Consider the following 21,491-nt stretch of genomic DNA (forward strand, 5'->3'; position numbering starts at 1 on the left):
TGTTAGGAGCACCAGTGCTACCAAGCAAAAATGTTAATTTTGAGCCCTGTAATGTATAGTAAATATAGTTAAAATATTGTGAACTGCTTTTAAATAAGTTATTTTTATTGTTTGGATATGCTTTGGTAGTGGGGGGGGTCGTGAGTTCTTGATTATCTTACATTGGGGGTGGCTCGCTTAAAAGTTTGAGAACCACTGGTCTAAACGAACTTTCCCCATAACTAATGATATATTGAATTTGTTGAATTTTGGCATATGTCTATATGTAGAACAAATGTATTTTATTCTCTATTTTATTTATTTATTTTATTATTTATTATTTTTTTATTATTATGTCAAAAGTTAAGGAAGTGTTAATAATTGCAGAAATCAGAAAAATAAATAAAATATTATAAAATATTATATATTTTATAGCAAAAAAACTATTCCGTGATGAGACCAAGTTGATTGGGCAATTTAAAAAAAGAAGAAAAAAAAAGAAAGTGAGATTCATGTCTGCCATTTAGGTGATTTTATATCTTGTCTGTCACCATGTTCAAAAAGTGGTAAAATATAGATAGATAGATAGATAGATAGATAGATAGATAGATAGATAGATATTGGAATCGTTAAATGTACACACATGCAGTCACAGAGATTACATGTTACAAAAAAGGGATGCTGTTAAACAAATTAGTTGATATGTGATTTATTTGGCTGAATTGACTTCAGCAAGCCATCTCAAAGCAAATTAACTTGCAAAACAATAAAGAAATGTCAATAACTCACAAAATGTCTTTCCCAGGACTTTGTATGTCAATTATAAGTGACGTGACTTAAGCGATACTGCATTCAGTATGGTCTGCCGTGATGAGAAAACTAATACACCTTCATTTTGTTTTCCATTTTTTGCAAATCCGCTTTTAAAAGCACGTCATGAGATCAGGTTAGACTGATGACTCAGACATTCTTTTGAGAGTTGATTTGGCAGAATATTTGATAGATGATATGCTTTCTGACATAAGTTGCTTACGTAGAAATTTTTAGGTATCTCCCAGTTAGAAAAATGTTATGCGTTAATGACCGTTCTATATAGCAATTTTTATAGTGTGTTAATTACATCAAGGGTTGTATGACAAGTGGTAGAAAAATTCACCACTCACAGACATTTAAATGCTGTAGTGAAAGAATCATAGAGGTTTTACCAGCCACAGCCTGGCGTGCTGACACATTGTATATCTACAAATGAGATATTATTATTACTACACGAAAGCACTTTGTTGTTTGATGATGGTCGTCAGGTCCTGCAAAGATTCACTTATCTCACATATCTTGTCCCGTTGTTTGCCGTTCTTTTCAAGCTAGATCAGTCTTCATATCCTCCCCAAGATAAATAATGGTTTGTAGGCACTTTTAAATGTTTAAAAAAAAAAAAAAAAAAAAAAGCAACATGACCTTGCTTGTCTTTTTTTATTTATTTTTTTTACTTGGGAAATAATCTGAAGCAACTGTGAATGAGTTCTTTGTTAGTCATCTGCTTTTTCATGTGATGTTCTGAACATGGGGTAGATTTTTATGTGAAGGCAAGAATCAATATTACTATTGCTCATAGTTGGGGGAAGGAACAAACTAACCTCGTGTTAAACTTTGCTGTGATTGGAATGAGAGTGATTGGAATGAGCCTACTCTCTAAAATGTAAAGGTTACAGAAATGGGTATGTGTTGCCTTTACAAGAAGTGTGAGTGTGTGTAATGACATTCATCTTTCTTAAAATGCTAGTCCCCCACTACTGGCTGATAGCAGGATGTTTTCTTATCGATGTCAATACAATAAGATTGGGCGGTAATGCATTAATGTGGTGTACCGCGAGATCTAAAAATAGCAACGGTGTCAGTTTCAATACCGTTATACCTTCATAAAAAAAAACAATGCACTTGTATTGGAGACAAGTATTAAATATTATTTATTTAATGCCTAAAAATGGACAGTGTGAAGGAGAGAGAGAGAGGTGAGGTAAGATGGCGAGTTCGCACCAAGTGACCTGGTCTCGAAAAAGAACACAACCTTTGCAGTTTGGCAGTATTTTGGGTTCGACCGAATGAGAAGGGAGACGTGGTTAATATGAACTAGAGGTCTGCATTCCCGCTGCTGTACCGATTTCTTGCGGTGCGGAAATTTTCCGAATAAAGCGCAGAGTGGTCTGTATTTCTGGTGTAATTTGAACAGGAGTGGGCGCGTGGTCCAATAATATTGCTCCCGAGCGAGCCAGCCAGCCTGATCTCACGAGAAAACGTAAGTAACTATTTTACGTTTAGTGGCTAATTCGTACGAGTTCAGTCGTACGAAACTGTAAGATTTTAAAAGGGAGGCGTGGCACCTAACCCCATCCCTAAACCCAACCGTCATTGGGGCACTTCGTAATATGAACAAATCGTACTATATTGTACGAATTCATAGGAATTGGCCACTAAATCAAAAAGTGAGGGAGGGAGAGAGCGTGATGCTGTGCGTGCGTGCGTGTGTGTGAATGAGAGAGAGCGTCCCGCGCAGATCTCTAATACGAACAAGACAAACAGGTGACCGCGAACTTAAGGTTGCATATACGGTATTCAGTTTCTGAATGGTTTAGGCACAAGCCAACAGTTTGGTGACGCTGTCTGAGCCTTACATCATCATGTTTTTCATTATGAACCATAATACCGAGGTAAAAATAGGGAGGAGACCTGCATTTATATTAAAAAAAAATTTGTTTTATTGGCATTTTCCCCAAGCTAAACTGTTAAAATGTTGCTCTTCTTTTTGGTTCGATTCACATTGCAACATTAAATGTTTAGGTAAACTGTCCTCTCATTCATCATAGTGCACCTGTTTACGGTCATCTGCATCACCATAAAGATGGATTTCCCCCTTTTCACTGACATGGTCCCTCTTTTGAGTTGATTTTTTTTTTTTTTTTTTTTTTCTCCACAGTTTGTTCTGGAACGCGATTATTATAGTGATAAAGACCTCTAAGAATCAGCCAATGCTGTTTTTTTTTTTGTTTTTGGAACCCATCTTTCAGTGGATCATCTCAGAACGATTGTTTTAGTGCAGATCTGAGTCCGATTGGTTTTTTTTTTTTTGCAGTGTTCACATAAACCAAACCAAGGAAGAAAAATGCCTCCGAAAATGAACAAGGTTAAAAAACGTAGTTAATACTCAGTGATGACGTTAATGTTTTGACTGCACTAAATCTGTTGTGTGACACTTGAACATTTTGTTTTATTATGAATGAATTGTACTTAATGGTGGCGCAGTGGGTAGCATGATCACCTCATCGCAAGAAGGTCGCTGGTTCGAGCTCTGACTGAGTCAATTGGCATTTCCGTGTGGAGTTTGCATGTTCAAGTGGGTTTGCTCAGGTTTCCCCCACAATCTGACATGGCGTGAATTGAATGCCCTAAATTGACCTTAGAGTATGTGTGAATTTAAGGGTGAATGGGTGTTTCCCATGTGTAAAACACATGCTGGATAAGTTGGCAGTTTGCTGTGATGACCCCTGATTAATAGGGGATTAAGCCGAAAAGAGAATCAATGAATTGTAGTTGCATTGAAATAAACAGAATATTACATTCCTAAGAATATTTAATATAGTTATACTAATATTAGTATATTATTGTTAATAATTAGGCATGGTAATCACATTATGAAAACATATCCTAACAGATAAATAAAAATAAATGTTAACAAAATAGTGCAATGTTACAAGAACTAGAACAATAGTCAGACATTTAACAGTCATTTTAGACTTTTTACAGCGGGTGCTTCAACAGGCCATTTCTTCTACCAAATACCTATTTTTAATTGTTGGGGACCTGCATGAAAATACTGTAACTTATGGAAAAATACTATAATTTTTTTGTTTACCATACTCTAATATATACAGAAAATAATTACTTTACGCTATAGTATTTAATTGTTGGCAGTTTGGTATTACTGTATTAAAGGAGGTGCACAGCATAATTATTCCATGTATGTGGCTGGTTTTGCAAGAATTCTTCAACCGGAAAGACTACGTTAAAAGTGACTATTTTCAAGCACCACCCTGCCTAAACCACAGAGACGGTGCCCATGTAGCAGAAGGGTGCTTTATCACCTATATAGGGGTGATTCATCCCTCAATCATTTCCTGGAAAGTAGTATATCCATGTCACAAAATGAGGGTGTGGTGGTATTTAAAAGGAATGCTTTTGTAGCATACATCGGGCAAGTGACATGCTATTGTAAAATGTTGTGCATGCATTCACATTTATACATTGACATTCTTGTAATTTCTAATTTGTTTGGATGTTTTTGTCAGACGTAAAGCGTTTTACTCTGTTTAAATGGGTTATTTATTTATTTATTTATTTATTTATTTATTTATTTATTTAAATGACTTTGACTTTATTGTTTGTCATTGGCTTGACCTGTTCACTTTTTTAGACTAGTGCCCGTGTCATTGTTGTTTGGGCTTTGATATAAGACGTTATGGGAAGACAGCAGCAGAGGCAAATCTGACTCAGACAATGACTCGTGGGAGACACATTTTTTGACCCAAAGTCACCAGCATGAATATTAACACTCCAATCATCGCTGACTGTATGGCTAATATAATTAGAACAATTATTAACAAGATGAGCAAAATTACTCATTTGGTTATGCTGACATTTGATATGTTAATGAATCGTTAGCAGTTCGTCATTAAAATGGAGATTGACTTTTGATAGAGGAACAGGCCATTTAGGTGATTATATAGCTGGTCTGTCACCATTTTCAAAAAGTGGTTAAATATAGCCTATAGCCTAAATGATTTTGACATTTGATATTACAGGTGAACAGTAACATGAGAGAACTGTTTTTGTATGAATTGAAAGCATTCAGGAAGCCGCAAATCATCCTACAAATTTGCCCTACCAGACATTTGACGTTTTAGATTGTTGGAATGTGACGCAGGGCAAGAGAGAGTTATGTTTCTGACGTTTCTTTTACAGTGAATAATCCCATTCCTGCTAATCTCAAGTCTGAGGCCAAGAAGGCCGCCAAGATCCTCAGAGAATTCACTGAAATCTCCAACAGAATGGGGCCTGACAAACTTATTCCAGGTAATTGTTGTAAACCTATAAGAATTCAATAGTGGGGAAAACTTTTGTCTTATAGATGACTTGATTTTTGTTTTTATTGTATTAAGCCCTAATGTTCTAGTGAAATTTAGCATTTTAAATTACTAGATTTAATAAAATTAAATTTAATACATTTAAAACATTAGAACTATATAATCCAACATGGGCTCATTCTGAAAACATCCCCCTATACATTTCTAGAGTTCGTAAATTATGTAGCCAGAGCTACGTATGGCTGCATTTCGTCTTTAAAACAAACACACCGGGGCAGTAAGATGGCGTTCCTTTTCAAGCTTACCAGCTGATTGCTTACCTCCATATGGATGGCTTTTCTGCTGTTTGCCCAGTAGCTCGCTGCATATGTCAGTGGTCTTGAGACACCGAGAGGTGCTGACCACAGGGTTCGAGTCTGGTGAAGAACGGTTCCAGAAAGCAGGTAAGACAAAAACAGAAGCTAAAAAATAAAATAAGCAAGTGAATACCAGGGTGAGAATTTGGTCAAATCTGAACCTGTGGTGAATCAATATTAAATGGGCTTTCCTTTGTATTGCCTTTTAAAAATGCTGTCGGTTGGGTTAAGGGAAGTGGGTGCTTTTGAAAACCCTATTGGTTGGGTCAGGCAGTCAGCAACAGCCTCTGGTAGATGTACATGAGACGGGCAGATGTGAATGGCACTCGCGACAGAAATTTGAGATCTCAAAAAGCGTACACAGCAGCCTCTGGTGGATTTGTGAAAACAAAAACTGCAAAAAAAAAACAAAAACATACCTCCTAGGATGTATTTGGTACTCTCCAGAAATGTGTGTGTATATAGGGGTACATAGTGAGAATGAGCCTGGGTTGATTTATTCTCATTCAAACACAAATGTAACAGATTTTTTTTGTCAAATAAATAAGTGAATGAGTTTTGTTTGTCAATTGTTGAAAGTTTCCTTCCTGTCTGTTTTATTTATTTATTTTTTCCAGTGGTTACTCGTTGGTTTATTTATTGTTCACATGTGTTTGGACTAGTTCTAGTGTCTTTTATACGCACGCACGCACACACACACACACACTTTATTTATTTATTTATTTATTTATTTATTTATATATATATATATATATATATATATATATATATATATATATATATATATATATATATATATATATATATATATATATATATATATATATAAGCAAGCTCCAAGTGTTTCATTTTATCCTGGCTTCGTGTAGGCAAATTATGAAGTTTTTATATTTTATTAATATTATTTATTCAATTTTTTTTCACACAGTGGTCCCAAATTATACATATAGGTTAATTTATATCATATCATACCTCTGGCCAAATAGTATTTGCCCACAAATGATTTTAGACCACAGAACTAGCTTTTCAGATCCATTTTAACAAACTTAGCCACCAAGGTCAAATTCCTGTGGCAAAAATAAACATCTTTTATTGATTTTTTTTTATTTTTATTTTTTTTATTCTTTGACACTTGTGTATTTCTATGTTGCTCAGAATACTCGTTGAAGCCACAGTTCCTCATACTTTTAAGAGCATAGACTCATCATGATGCATTAGTAGCAGCCATGCCAGACATGTAAGTGCTATTAACTGCTAAAGTTAGCATTTCTGTTGACTGATGTCATCTGTGTACATGACGGGCAGTCTTTCTGACAATCCTTTGCCAAGTATCTGTTCGTGCACGTCTTCAGAGTGACATGAATGCAACTCACTCAGTGACTTCACCATGTCTGTGCAACCTGCATGAAAACACAATGCACTAATCAACTCTGCCTACCTGTTTCATCTTGCATTCGCAAATCGATTTAGATTTATTTATTTTTTTTAGTCCTTGTAATCAAATTCTGAACAGGTTTGCATCGCACAAGTCCAGTTGTAATATCTCATTTTCATTTACCCCTGTCTTTTCCACAACCTTATGCCAGCTCATGTCATTGCCAAGGCTCAGGGACTGGCAATCCTGTCAGTCTTCAAAGCAGGTTTCATGATCACTGCGAGGGGCGGCAGCGGGATAGTGATTGCAAGACTCGCTGATGGAAGTAAGTGGTGGAAAAAAAGTTTTTTATTTATTTATTTATTTATTTTTTATATCTTTGTGTCAAATTTATTTACATGTACAGTATAGCTGCTTTGTGATGTGAGGTGAATTTTATTTATTTATTTTTTGCTCTACAGTATAAATTAATTCATTCCTTTTTTTTTTAAATTTTGTAGTTTGGTTAAACCACAGCAATTACAACAAAGTAAACCAATTTGAGTAATAAGGGAAGTTTGGAGTAATGGATGTCTGGTAGCTGCCTTAGCAACATTATAAACTGAATAAACGAATACCTCCTTCAGGTTATGTAGCGCTTCACTAACTTGATGTACTGTATGTTAGTGTTTCCTTGCTTAGAGTTTTAGTCCATTCAAAAACGTATTCGGAAGATCCAAATATACAAAACTGTGAAAGGATTTTGTAAAACACAACTATAAAAAAAAAAACTTAGAGGCAGCGTAGTTTGTGTGTGAGAGTGTTAACCTAGTTAAGCCTTTAAATGTCACTTTAACTGTATCGAAGTGTCTTGAAAAATATCTAGTCAAATATAATTTACGGTCAACAAGGCAAATAAATCAGTAATTAGACATGAGTTATTAACTTATGTTTAGAAATGTGTTGAGAAATCTCTCCGTTAGACAGATTGTGGTGAAAAAAAAACGGGGGCTAATAATTCTGACTTCATCTGTGCGTAGATAGATAGATAGATAGATAGATAGATAGATAGATAGATAGATAGATAGATTTTATATTTATTTATCTATATATATATTTGCGCAGGAGACGTTTCAGGATCATAGAGTTAAAAGCTGAGCTAATTTCAACGAACAAGATCTCTGGTCTGTTTAGGTGTTGCAGAACATAATGCCGTCCTGCATCATCATCCACAGATCTGCAGTTTTACGGTCTACAGTATTTCTCTGTTGCAATCAGGATATCACAATAATTAACCCTGAAAAAAGCAGCGCAATCACTACGATTGTTGTTGTGTTTGCGATAAGGGAAAAAATGCTACACACATGCAGGCATTTCTTCTTTCTTTCTGCCAACACAACACATTCCTGATATGAGTGTCCCATCTCACACTCGATACACTACAATTATATGGTATAGATGCAGCACTACAACATACAAAAGAGAGAGATCGACATAGAACATCACTTACCACCTGTTTAAAATGATTTGATCAGTTGTAGTTTAAAATTATGCTGTATTTTTCCTCCTCTAAGGGCTTATGCAGTCTGTCGCCATATTGTTGATGGACAACATCAACCATCTTTGCTCAGTATGACAGGCTAGTGGCCGCTGATGCTCTATCTCTCAGAAATTCCAAATATTTTATTAAAATAGGCACTATCCTTATATATTAACTGTATAATTGTAATCTAAACAACTACATTCTCAACTAAAAATACCCTCAAAAGTACATTGTTGCCCAACAGCAGCAATATTTGTCAAACTGTAGAGTGTCCTCTGCTTGATGCTGTATGAGTAATGCACTATGGTGAAGGGTGAAGAGGCGGCACGAGTGCTGTTACTGGCAGAATATCGCAACCAATCATATTCAAGAACCAGACAGAACAGTTTTTTTTATATATATTTATATATAAATGAAGTGTAATATGTGTGAGTGTTCTTTATTTTTATGTGTTTTACATTTTGGCATTGTTCTCTGTGATAGGTTGGTCTGCTCCTTCAGCTATTGGTATTGCTGGACTCGGTGGAGGATTTGAAATTGGGTTGGAGGTAAGGTTTTTGCCACTTGACTTTAAAAGGACAACCCATTTAAAAATAAACAACCAGCTTTTAAAAAAAAGAAGGCCAAGAAGGTCTCTTGTTTTTTTATTTATTTATTTTTTTAAGATAATCGTTTTTTTTAATATTTAAAAGGATACAAACCTGGAAACATACAAAAACTTGACTTCAGTCAGTAAATTGTTCGAGAACAATTATGCAACATGTTGATACACTTATCAGATGAACCCCTTGGACTACCCTATGGATTATGCAGACACTATAGTATAGGAGCTTCATCGGGGTGTAATTTGTAAATTACTTCACATGCAATGTCACACAAAAAAAAAAAATCTTTCTGCCTAGATTGTCTGAGTCATGCATAGACAAGAACATCAAGACACTAAACTATTTGCCCTGTCTGACTTGGCTGTCTTGTTTTGTATTTATTTTCTTTCCATCATCATAAAGCTTACGGTTTATGTTATTAGAGCTGTCAATCAATTTTAATATTTAATTGTGTAAGTTTTATAGCTATAACTTGGAGTATAGCTTATAGCTTTAACTTAAAGCTTTACCTTAGTCTTTAAAGCTTTAAACATTTTCTTTAGTTTCTAGGTAATTAAGTAATAGTAGTCCCTTGTGTAATTATATAATTTTGGCCGAAAATAAAAGCATAATGAAGCAAGCAATTGCAGACTGAAATGGTTCATTTTCATTCAAGTCTGAGTAAAAAAAGAAAAAAAAGAGCAGTTTGAGCAGCGGTTTACCAACAGCAAACCTCTTAAGGCCATCTCGACTACTGACAGCAACATTTAGTAAAAAAAAATGCCTCTATGGCAAAATAAACTTGCAACTTAAATAAGAAAATATTAAAGCATTTAATATTAGCAATAATATTGGGTGTTTTTACAAGCTTAGCAATTAGACGCATTACATTATTTTTATAACATTTTATATGTCGCAAAACCAAACTTGGCTCATTTATATGTACTCAAATGTTGCTTTTCCAATGATTCTTTGGTTGTTTTTTTTTGCTTGAAGTATAGCATAATCTTAATCTTGTTTAAAAGTAGTAATAAATAAAATCGGTGAAGGACTTGTTAAACATTCCAATTAGATTTCATTCATCACTAAATGGCCTGCGATTTATTGTCTTCATTTACTGTTGTTCCCAATAACAATTTATACATTTTTATCTTAAAATCATGTTAACAATAAAGTTCTCCCAGAATCGTTTTTGGTAAAAGCACGGCCATAATAAATTACTCATTAAGATGACTTCTCTAAATGAGTGGTTAGCCTTTTGTCAGGAGCTATTTGTAGCTCAAGTGCTGCCTTCATCATTTTTCATCACATAAATGGATATTCATATCTCTGGCACAGGAAATCACTGTGCAAGCGTCCAGTGAGGTGATTTGTCAGAATCAGGCAAGAAGTTGCACTTTGTTTCCTGACCTTGGGTAGCAGCTCAGATGAGTCATTTGTGTACAGAGCGCCTGTGCATCTTGACAGTCTTGATTAATTTCTGGAGTAGCCTTCGGGCGCAGCGGCTTGCGCTGCGGTCTCTGTCTCTCAGTAAGTATCAACACACCTGATAAGTAGCAGGGGAGTACAGGAAATATCGATTTTTATCTTTAGGCATTTAAACCAGAGGATGTCTGAAACCGGTCCAAATCTTTCGACACCAATAAACGTTTAGAAAAAAAGCTTAAGCTGTTGCTGAATATTGAGCTTCTTTTTTAATGTTTTGCTGGCGACAGATGCACAAGAGTTGGCGGGGTGCTTGTCAGAGTGATGTATAGCCTGATTGTACATGAAGGATAGATGGGCTTACTAGCTAACATCACATGACCTGCTTGGCTTAAAGAAACCTGATTTTATAAATGAATGAATATTTAATATAATGTAACATAACGTAATAATAATAACATCATTATTTTTGAAGGAATAGAGTGTTCAATGGTACAGTAGGTAATCATTAGAGATTCTAGTATATTTAAATCGCTAGTTCTGATATCGGAATTCTGTAGCAAATGTATTTAAAAAGTCCAACTAAAAATCACAATTGTTGTTAATTGATTGCAAGAAGAGAGTTTTTAAATATATTTAGGTCAAGGCACATGTTAACTGATGGCTAACATCAAGGTTATCCTCAATTTTTAAATGTATGTATGTGTGTGTATATATGTGTGTGTGTGTGTGTGTGTGTGTGTGTGTGTATATGTGTATTTATTTTATATGTATGTATGTATATGTTATGTGTGTATATTAACAAAGAAGCAGCTGGCTTAAATTTTATTTATTTGAACACTGTGCTGACATACAACCCAACCCCCAAAATATCAGATTACTTTAACATTTTTAATGAAATAATTTATTTTTTTATTAGAAAATTAATTGTTAGTGTAATAATAATAGTCTTAGTTCTAGGATAGTATTATCTTTATGCAATACCCTGCCATCATACTAATTCATAACACTAATTTATTTAAAATGTTTGCGCAAACGTTTATTTAAAATCAGCATGTTATCTATGTTGAGTTACCAATGGGTGGTTAATTTGATTTAAGTTGGAGAATTTGAATTGAAGACTATATACAGTAATTGTGCATTTTATCTTATGTTGATTTTTAAAGCTTCAGATAAAATATAATGTATGTCTTGTTTTTTTTTATTTTTTTATTGTCAGTCATCAGATTTTGTCATCATCTTGAATCAGAGGAGAGCTGTGGAGGCCTTTAGTAAAGGAGGAAATCTGACTCTTGGAGGAAACTTCACTGTGGCCGTTGGGCCTCTTGGCAGGTACAGTATGCGAGATGGTGATTAAACCTTGTAGTACACTAGTTTACTGCTAGGGGGCAGAAAAGAGGAACTAATCTAGAGTTAAGGTTTGGAAACCACTTGGGTGCTTTAAGCAAATGTCCGTTGTTAAGTATCAGTGTCCTAATCTGATTTGACACTTTTATTAATAAAGCGTTTGCAAGTGTTTTTTTCAAAATGAATGCATCTGTGTCACTTGGCTGACTTCTGATTAAAATCAAAGGTTATGGCTTGTGGGGGAAAGGTTTGATTTATGTTCATGTTTTATGCAATTGATATGATTTTTTTTCTCTAAAAATACTGCTAACATTGCTGCCTCACAGCTATGTGGACAGCAGTGGATGAAGCATCGTGCAGCGATTGTGAGTTGAATTGTTCATTTGTAAATAGTGTTGAAGCCCATTTGTTTGAAGAAAACAGTGTGTTTTACAAATGTAATATAGGGCTTTGATGGCATTTGTTTAAAGGTAAAAAATTTCTCCATAATGTTTTTTGTACTATTGGAGCATTTTACCGCTGAAGGTTAAAAACATCAACACTATATAAACGCCATCTTTTTGTATCACTTCACAAGGGACTCATTTTCTCTGATGACATGTTTACACAAAATGTATACAGTTGTGAGCTGCCAGCTTCAGCTTTCACCCGCAATACAGCCATTCATAATTTGACAAGCACGAGCTTGCGCCGAATTATAAAAAAAACACTGCGAATTATAGATAATGACAGGTGTCCGTACTGTACATTAGGAGCCATTCTGAAGTGCTAGTTTAAATGACAGCTGCATTGTTCTAAGGTGAATCAGTGATTTTTACCTTTATTGACGGATTCTGCTGTGTTTGTGCTTGTGCGGAAAGTGCTTTTTTGTTCTCGCTGCTTTAATTGTTGTTTATGGATCTCGCTGGAATAGAGCTGCAAGCGATCTCTTATTGAACAAGTGCCTGATGCGCTACAGTAGCTTTGAAAGCCACGGCTTAAGATTGTACTTTATGTGGATGTGTTTGATTTGTTGGTTTGGATTAGATCAGGTTTGGATTTGGTTTGGCAGCAGTGACTACAGGCTGTATGAGCTCTTTTTTTTTTTTTTTTTTTAAAACAAGTTATTTTTGGAATAGAACCTTCATACCACCTACTGTACTAGAATATATTTTATATTAAGGTCACATCTCAAAAAGGTTTGCATCAATTATCTCTTAAGAACATTTACTTGGTGGATAATGGGAACGGGGGCATTTTATACCATTTTAAAATGGTAATTTCATATTAAATAAAGTTACATTTAAATAACTTTTTTTATATATTTAATAATATAGACACTTATTCAAAGTGATTTACAAGTGAATACAATAGAAGAAATTAAAGTAACAAAATAACAACTATGTACACTAAAAATGACACTCATGGACCCAGTCAAGGTGTGTATGTCTGGTGTGTTGTTGTTTTTTTTTTTCTCTGCAGTTAAAGTTTTAAATTAAAATGTTGTTGTTTATTCTGCGGATTAGAAAAAACAAAAAAAAAATCAAGGATAGGCTATTATATTATGAGGCCATTGGTTGCCACAACAGCCAGAACTTCTATATCTGTGCGTTTACAAAAAAAGATTTGCTGACCCAAATATAAAATGATATTAATATCAGCCAAAATTCACAAAAAAAAAGATTTGCTGACCCCAAGCCTTTGGATAAAAGTAGAAATAAATAATAACAAAAATCAGTCTAAGGCCAGAAAACTTTTAATATGTTTTAATTATACTTTCATCCCAAGGCTTGGGGTCAGCAAATCTTTTTATATTTATTTATTAGTTTTTTTTTAAAAAAATGCACCGATATGAAAATTTTGGCTGATACTAATAGCTTTCTATATTTGGGGTCAGCAAGATTGTTTATTAGTAAATGCACAGGTATGGAAGTTTTGGCTGTTATGGTAATCAATTCTTTACATTTATATCTATTTATTCATCTTTGACAGAAATGTGGAGGCAGATGTGGCGGTTCGCAGTACTGCGGCCGTCTACTCTTACTGCAAATCCCGCGGCCTCTACGCTGGAGTTTCTCTCGTCGGATCTTACCTCATTGAGCGCAAGGACACCAATCGGAAGTATGTAATATCATTAGTTTAAGAGTTTGTGTTGCATTTAAGCTTTCAGGTGCTAATGTTACCCGAGTGTTGACCTGTATTGGCTTTTCATTGTATCGTAGTGTCAATATCTTATGTTTGCTTTTACTTTACATTTATTTAGGTTCTATGGGCAAGACATTCGTGCTTCTGCTATTCTCAATGGCGATGTAGAACCACCACCTGAAGCCTATGATTTGTACACCATTTTACAGGACTACACTGAGAAATACACCACCGACTGGCAGAACAAACACATGCGGTCTTCAAGCAAGGTCTGTCAAGTAAAATTTGAAACCAATGCTTGCCAAATGTTAAACTTTAGTGATTTTTTTTTTTTTTTTTTTTTTTTTGTTGACATTTTTAATTTAAAACTTTTTTTTTTTCTTTTTTTTTTTTTCTTTTTTTTATTATTATTATTTTTTTTTTGTTCAATGAATATTGGCATTTAAATTTAATAAGTAGACTTTGAGGGTGAGTATCAAATATGAATAGATGTTGTGCAATAAATGAATCATCAAAAAATAGTGATTTAAGTATAGCATTTAACTAAATATCTCCATCTGTATATTCAAAACAAGTTAAGCAGCAGGACAGGAAGTTGATATTCCCTCACCCATCCATTTACTCTTTTATTTTGTTTAAATTGCCCGTGTGATTTTTGTCATTGCATGCCAAAACGTCAACAGTAAGTTGACTGACAGTATCACTCACCATTTCAAGGGTTAAGTTACTTTAATCTTGCTGTATTTGATGGGATTTGAAGTCACACTATTTTCTATTTTTCACTATTTTTTTTTTTTACTTTTTCAGTCAGATGAACAAATCTGTTGACCCATTTTTGTTCATTTAAGTCAGAAAAGTACACACAGAAACCCCTCTAGTGGCAAACATTAAAGTAGACAGTAAAGTATGCAGTCATTCTGTGAGTTTGGAATGAAGTCATGAATAAATTACACCTAAACTAAGCGTGAGAGCTATAATCTGCCGACAGTCTTTCAACACATTACGGTGATTGTGAGTTTTATTTAATGGCTACTATAAATCAGACTACTATAAAACCCTGTAGATGACAGTAATATAGACCTTCTACTTGGCACTTTGTATTTTGGGGTATATACTTAGTTCATTGGGGTTATATGGGATAAAAATAAAACACTGGCTCATGAAATCAGGTCAGAACAAAAAGTGATTCGATAGTGCAAGCTGCAGTATGGAAAAAATGATGTTAAAATCATGTTATGAATAAAAATCAACCAAATATTGACTTCCTAACTCTGAGGTTAAAATATTGGCTTTGTGTTATCAGAAATCATGGCATCTTTTATTACACAAATGCCATGGCAGACATTTAATGGCATACATAACAAACTTTTGAATAACTTATCTCAAAGTGTGTCTATTGTACTGTATGGCACTGTTATACAGTAAATGCAATACATGCTTGCACTTCAAAATATATATTTGTTTGACAAGCAAACTAAGCTTGCATATCAATTCCAATACAGAAAAGGTGTTATTAATAATGTGCTTTCAATATCTTGTTGTTTTATGGCTTCACTGCCAGTCTCATTTTATCATGTTCTCTGGGGAAAGACAAGCCTATTGATGTATAATCGGGTGTCTGTGTTTTCACAGGTGAGTTCAGCACCAGCTCGACCAAGGCCTCCCACACAGAAATCTGCCTCCTCGTACACACCCAGGACACAGGGTAAGACCCCGAGTGATCCCTCAGATCTAGCAGCATTTCATCTTTCAGAGGAGAAATATGCTGACTGATTGAACATATGCACATGTCTTTAAGCAACAACAAAAAAAGAAAAATTGTTCCACAAAAATTCTAGGATCATAGCAATATTTAATATTGAAGTTGCTGCATCTGTGGTTCTGACACTGAGGTAATCATTCATGATTGTATGGGGATTTTCACAGCTCCTCCAGCTGTGAAGCCTTCTCTCTATCCAAATTTGAACAGCTGGGATACTGGTTCAGGTGAGTGAAATTTTAATTTATTTTAGTTTATTTAATAATTTTTTTTAATGTATTTTTTTAAATTTGATTTTATTATTATTATTATTATTATTATTATTATTATTATTATTATTATTATTTATTTTTTATTTATTTTTTTTATTTTTTTTATTTTAATTATTTTAGATGACCTTTTTTGTTTGAATTTTGTATATTTTTTTAATTATTTATTTTTTTTTACATAGGCTTTGATACATTTTAAATTATTTAGACTACATTTTTTGTTTGTTTATTTTACTTGTTCAATATTTTATATTTAGTTTTATTTAATTTTGATTATCAATTTTTTGATCACATTTCTTGTTAATTATTTTTTTTTTTTGCTTTGATGTATATTTAAATTAAGATTTCTGTTATCTATTTTATTTTACTTGTTTAATATTTTATATTTAGTTTTATTTATTTTGTTTGTTGTTCTATGTTGTCTTTCGTTACCATCTTCACACCTGTGACTATGAAATTAAACTGCCAGAAGTGGATTTCACTGTATACTTTGCAGCCCTCCCTGTGTGTTCAAGCCTGTTATGACGCTGAATATCCAAACAAAATGGATTATTCCTTCTGTTGATGATGAGGTTAATCAGACACTTCTTAAAACAACAAGAAATACCTGTGAGAATCAAAATGACAATGCTCATGGATTTCAGTTGACACTGATAAATTATAAAGTGGAATAAAACGGCTAGATTAGCAACGGCTAATTAAATGGCAGAAATGCACCAGAAGAAACACCTAGTGCTGTGTGAGATCTTTTCATTAATCAGCTCAGCCTGTGGAGGATGATTTGTCTTGTCATCCATTCAGCTTCTCATTTATTTTCATTAGGTTCCTAAAAGCCCATGTTTAAAGTTGAATTATAAGGATTAGATAAAGAGAACTGCTTCGCCTGCCCCGCTCAGACTGGCTGGGAAGATTTCAAAAGAAGCCATGAACTAGAGACTGGCTGTTTTCCCATCTTCCTTTGCTCATGAAGGGCCTCTGTGCTCTTCGCCATGTCACAAGTCGGTTACGCAGCAGACGCATTCTTTCCCACAGCAAGATGACATTATCATCAGATTTAAAAGGTTGCTCAAGCGCTAATAGATGATGTGTGTGTGTGTTTGTCAATGGATTCTGGAATGGTGGAGTTTGTCACATATAGTCACGCGAATCAAAACACTTGGCAGCCTCCCTGTCCACTTGGAGGAGGAAGACTTTAAGATGGCTTTTATTGCTAATGGTACTTTTTTTTTTTTTTTTTTTTTCTTCCTCCCAACTAAACAGCAGACGGGTACATGCGTCCATCTTTACTTTATACTGTGTGTAAAGGACCGCAGTGATTGATCGTGAAAACATCCTAATAATAATATTACACAGTGACTTTGAATCCAAGGCAGCCAACAAAAGCACTCCACATAGTGTGATTATGGTGTGTTTTGCTCGTACAGGACAACTGAGAGGAACCAAATGCTGTGGTTTTGAGATAGCAGCGCTAATAACTCGTCTCTGTGGACTTGATTAAAAGTACCTGTTAAAACCAGCCTACGTTCTGTCCAGCCTTTTGAGGCTGTTTGGTTGGTTGCTTTTAGAGAGGTTTTTGATAAAAGATGTTTGGGTTGAGAAATGGATCTGATAAAACCATTTGGAGAAAAGTCCACTTACTGAACATGAATTGCATGAGTTTTCAGCAAGTTTTTTCAGAGGTGGTCAACTGATTAGCATTACCGTTCCCACCTGATATTAACTTGCATTCAAACAAGTCTCTTGTGACTTAATTTTAAAAATTTTGTACAGATTGTTTCATTCATATTAATTTTGACGCTTTTGCTTTCAACCTTCCCAGGGTATTTGTAGGGTCTTAAAGTCATAAATTTCAAAAACAATATTTTATAAATAAATTCTACTGAAATATTGTTTTGCAGGTCTTAAATCATTATTAACAGGTCTTTATTTTATTATGTCCATGTAAAGCTACCCAACTGGCCCAACATCCGTCACTAACTCACTAACATTCCATCTTAAGTTATAACAAAATAATATTTATTAACTGTATTTACCAATATGGTTTAATTATCTACCTTACAAATAACATTTGTTTTTAATGGTTTATTATTGTTTTAACTCGGCCATTGGAAAATATTCATTCATAATGGACTTTAAGACTTAAAGTCTTAAATTTGACTTGATAAACTGTAGAAACCCAGCCTTCCGCAAATAGTTGAAAGTAGACAAGCTCAGTGTTCACATCTGTATTTAGTTTTGCTTATAGTGATTGGATGGACAAAAACAGGGCCTGCGGCTTTGATCAGATTTTTGCCTCAATTTGAGTCAATGCCAGTGCAGATTTGAGTCAATTCAGTCAACAGTCAGAGTCGAGAGATTTCACAGAAAAAGGGTGTAGTGGGTTAGGCACAGACTCCAAGTATTTAGCTAATCAAAATATATCAGAAATATTAGAGTATTTTGGTCCATTTTAGAACATAGCACATTGTCTACTGACAATTGGCAAGGTAATGCAAATACATATTTTACCGCCGATTTGGAAATATTGCATTATTACTGTTTTTAGATAACCAAAACATGGAAAGGCAGTTAAACTGTATTGCATTGCTTTAATTATTTATGCCAGTAAGGCACATGTTTCTGTCCCTTTGTTTGGTTCAAAGCAAATTGAAAGTCTGGTTGTTTGTTGATATACATCTTTGACTAGAAAGAACAAACTTAAAGACCTATGGACCCTTTTTACCAGCCTGTTATGACCCCTTTAACGGTCATCATAATCTTAAATCCTTGAGAGAATTTATTTTATATTTTTACAAAAAAACAAAAAAAAAAACAAATGTAGAAACATTTATATGCATTGGATGTATTTATAACATCTTTGCGTCAAATTACAAAAAACTAATTACTGCTTATGCGAGGTGTTTCTAATGCAGCGTCTATTGGACAGGACTGTAAATTTGAAGTTATTCTCTCCTCTGGCTGCCGTTATCAGTCTCACACTTTTTCTCCTGAAAGTCTTGATAACACCATCAAGGAGTTTTTCTTTTATTATTTTGGCAAATAGGATTGTACAAAACTGATTTGTTGTTGTACTCTTCCATTCACTGCGCTCTAAGTTTACCCAGCTATGACGCCTTCCGCTACAGACAAACCCGGAAATGTTAAAAGGGTCTATTTTGTTTGTGAATGAAGTATATTGATTTTTGTTAGTGTGTCTAGACAAGTTTATGTGATGTTTTGTGCTGCTGTGCATGGTCTTTTTTTTTGTTTTTTCTCCTTTTATATGGTCCATACCAGATACTTGTGCATCAGTCCTTTGTAAGCGAGCTGACAGTAAAACTGCTTGACTGCATGGAAACCTAGTTACAAACGCATACAGTATTTACAAAGATTTGAATAATGCACTTGCATGCAGAACTGGAATATCACATGACATTTGCGACTAAAACACAGTTTCCACCCAGTGAGTCAGTGAAATAGAATCAAATTGTCTCTTCCTGATAAACTGGTGCCAGATATCAAAAAGAAAATGGAATTTCCTGTGGTAGAAGCCAATTATTTTATTTAATTTTTTTTCTCAATATATTTTGTCTCAAAAGCTAAAGTTTGCAATAAACACGCTTTTGAAGGCATGAGACCACACTTTGAAAGCACAGCTGCTCAAAACAGTTTTGATCTGTAATCTTACCAAATCACTCAGATTAAGGACTTTGTCTAAGTTATTTTTAGCAAAGAACATTTGGGATGTTTTACAATGTGGTAGGTCTGCTGGTTGGTCCTTTTATTTAAATGGTGTCCCATTGGCCCTCGCATTTTTGTTTTCACATACAACATGGCTTTCGGTTACATCAGGGGTCGTCTTGAGTCCCTCATGGTCTGATGAAACCCCAGTGGAAAAACAGGAGTGTCATTCGAATGTTGCACATGTTTTACAAAGTCATAACAAGAGGTGTTTGCTTTTGGGTTCTTGTCTTGTGCAACTTCTTTCAGTGTGAGCGAATGACGCTATACAAGTGGGCAATCGAGCATGCCATGGCTAATATAAACTAGACACATTGTGTGATTTGTAGATAAATGACATTGGGTTTGTTGTCTCAGGTAAAGTTGTTCTTAAACGCATGAATGCCAACAGTCAAACATTGCTTTTACCACAGAATGCAACTTTATAGGCAACTTTTACTTTTCTTTCTAATTACAAGTGATACTTTGTATTAATTCCTTGTTAAAATGCGCACAGTTCAACCAATTCAAAATCACTGAAATTAGAAGGGCTAAATTAATGTGAATTTGAGAATTATCTTGCTTTTTTTTTTCTTTAAGCCTGCAGCATTCATTATTGAAATGATTCGCTCATCTTCTTCATTTCCCGTGTTTACTCTTTGATTAATTTAGATGCTATTGTGGTGCATTTGTTAGGTTATTTTTAACTCTGTTGATTCAGATGCATAAATGAAGGTAATTGATTGAGATGTGCACGTGCCTCAGCACGATCCAGACATTTAGAGACTGCCGAAGACAAGGTTTCATTGTTCGCTTTTCCTTCAGGTGGAAAGAGGAGTCCAATTCCCCTGTGTGATGTTTAATTACCGGATTTTGTCAAATTACATGTTAATATTCTACTGGTTGATAACAGTAATTCTAAATCAACAAATGTCTGGCAGCCTAAAAGGATCAGTTGAGTCCACTGCAATCTCTTGGCCAGAGGTGGATCATGAGAGCCAGGTGAATTTTACAGGAAACCGATACTGTTAGCCAAGTACTTGACTTGTCTTTCCACAGTTAATTGTCATTGCTTAATTCAGGATTAATAGATTGTTATGTCTGCTGTATGTCAAAGCACCGCACTGGATGACTTAAGATCAGGACAACAGATGTCTGTTTTATTTATTTATTTATTTATTTTGTTAGCTTGGCACAGTTAGTATCCTCTAGACCATTGCAAATGGAGAAAATATAAGGCTTTGTGCTATAGAGGACTTGTTGTAAAGGGTAAAGTGAACTGTCACCAAACATAAGTCAATATTTTTAAATTGATTACCCAGACACTGATCCAGCTTTCTCGCACTGGCTCAACCAGTCTGTTTGTTCGACCTACATTGTTGCTGTCGGGCTAGATGGGATATAGTGAAAGTGCCTCGGAGACACTTTTTTTTTTTTTTTTTTTTTTTTTTTTTCCTTCTCCTGTGAAATAAATATACATAAAGCTTCTCTTCTCTTACATAAAGTCTCATGAGCTTCACATCTGCAGTCACATGTTAAAAGTCATTAGAAATGTCATGAATGGGTTATGAATTATTTGTTATTGTGAAATACACAAGATAATACATTTAAAGATACAGATTTGTTTTACTTTATTAACATGTATAATACACATCATATTTCAAGACCATCTGCCAAGCCATGTTTTGTCTTGCATTAAATTATCACGAAGCCTATAATAAATGTTCAGATTTTACACTTGACAGGATGAATATCATACTAAATTGCTTTAAATACATCATTCGCCTGTGCGTTAAGCTTATGTTAACAGACATAATGTAAGATCTGGCAACTAATGTGCATGTGTGGTGTGGGAGTAATAAGAAGCTGACAGTTAGTTGACACAACAACAAAGAAATGATCAACATGGCCCAAAAT

The 21,491-nt window shown here is 34.4% G+C and overlaps 1 protein-coding gene across 1 annotated transcript in view; it reads left to right on the forward strand.

The window, feature by feature from the left end:
- sh3yl1 (SH3 and SYLF domain containing 1) overlaps positions 1 to 21,491 on the forward strand; it is a 42,728-nt gene that overhangs the window by 9,173 nt on the left and 12,064 nt on the right. The window contains exons 2-9 of the mRNA XM_056477556.1: positions 4,993 to 5,103; positions 7,057 to 7,170; positions 8,851 to 8,915; positions 11,596 to 11,708; positions 13,695 to 13,823; positions 13,966 to 14,116; positions 15,480 to 15,552; positions 15,774 to 15,833. Coding sequence (XP_056333531.1) covers positions 4,993 to 5,103; positions 7,057 to 7,170; positions 8,851 to 8,915; positions 11,596 to 11,708; positions 13,695 to 13,823; positions 13,966 to 14,116; positions 15,480 to 15,552; positions 15,774 to 15,833 — 816 coding nt within the window. The remainder of the gene's footprint in view (positions 1 to 4,992; positions 5,104 to 7,056; positions 7,171 to 8,850; positions 8,916 to 11,595; positions 11,709 to 13,694; positions 13,824 to 13,965; positions 14,117 to 15,479; positions 15,553 to 15,773; positions 15,834 to 21,491) is intronic.

The sequence above is a fragment of the Danio aesculapii genome, chromosome 17 (assembly GCF_903798145.1).
Source record: "Danio aesculapii chromosome 17, fDanAes4.1, whole genome shotgun sequence".
Classification (NCBI taxonomy): Eukaryota; Metazoa; Chordata; class Actinopteri; order Cypriniformes; family Danionidae; genus Danio; species Danio aesculapii.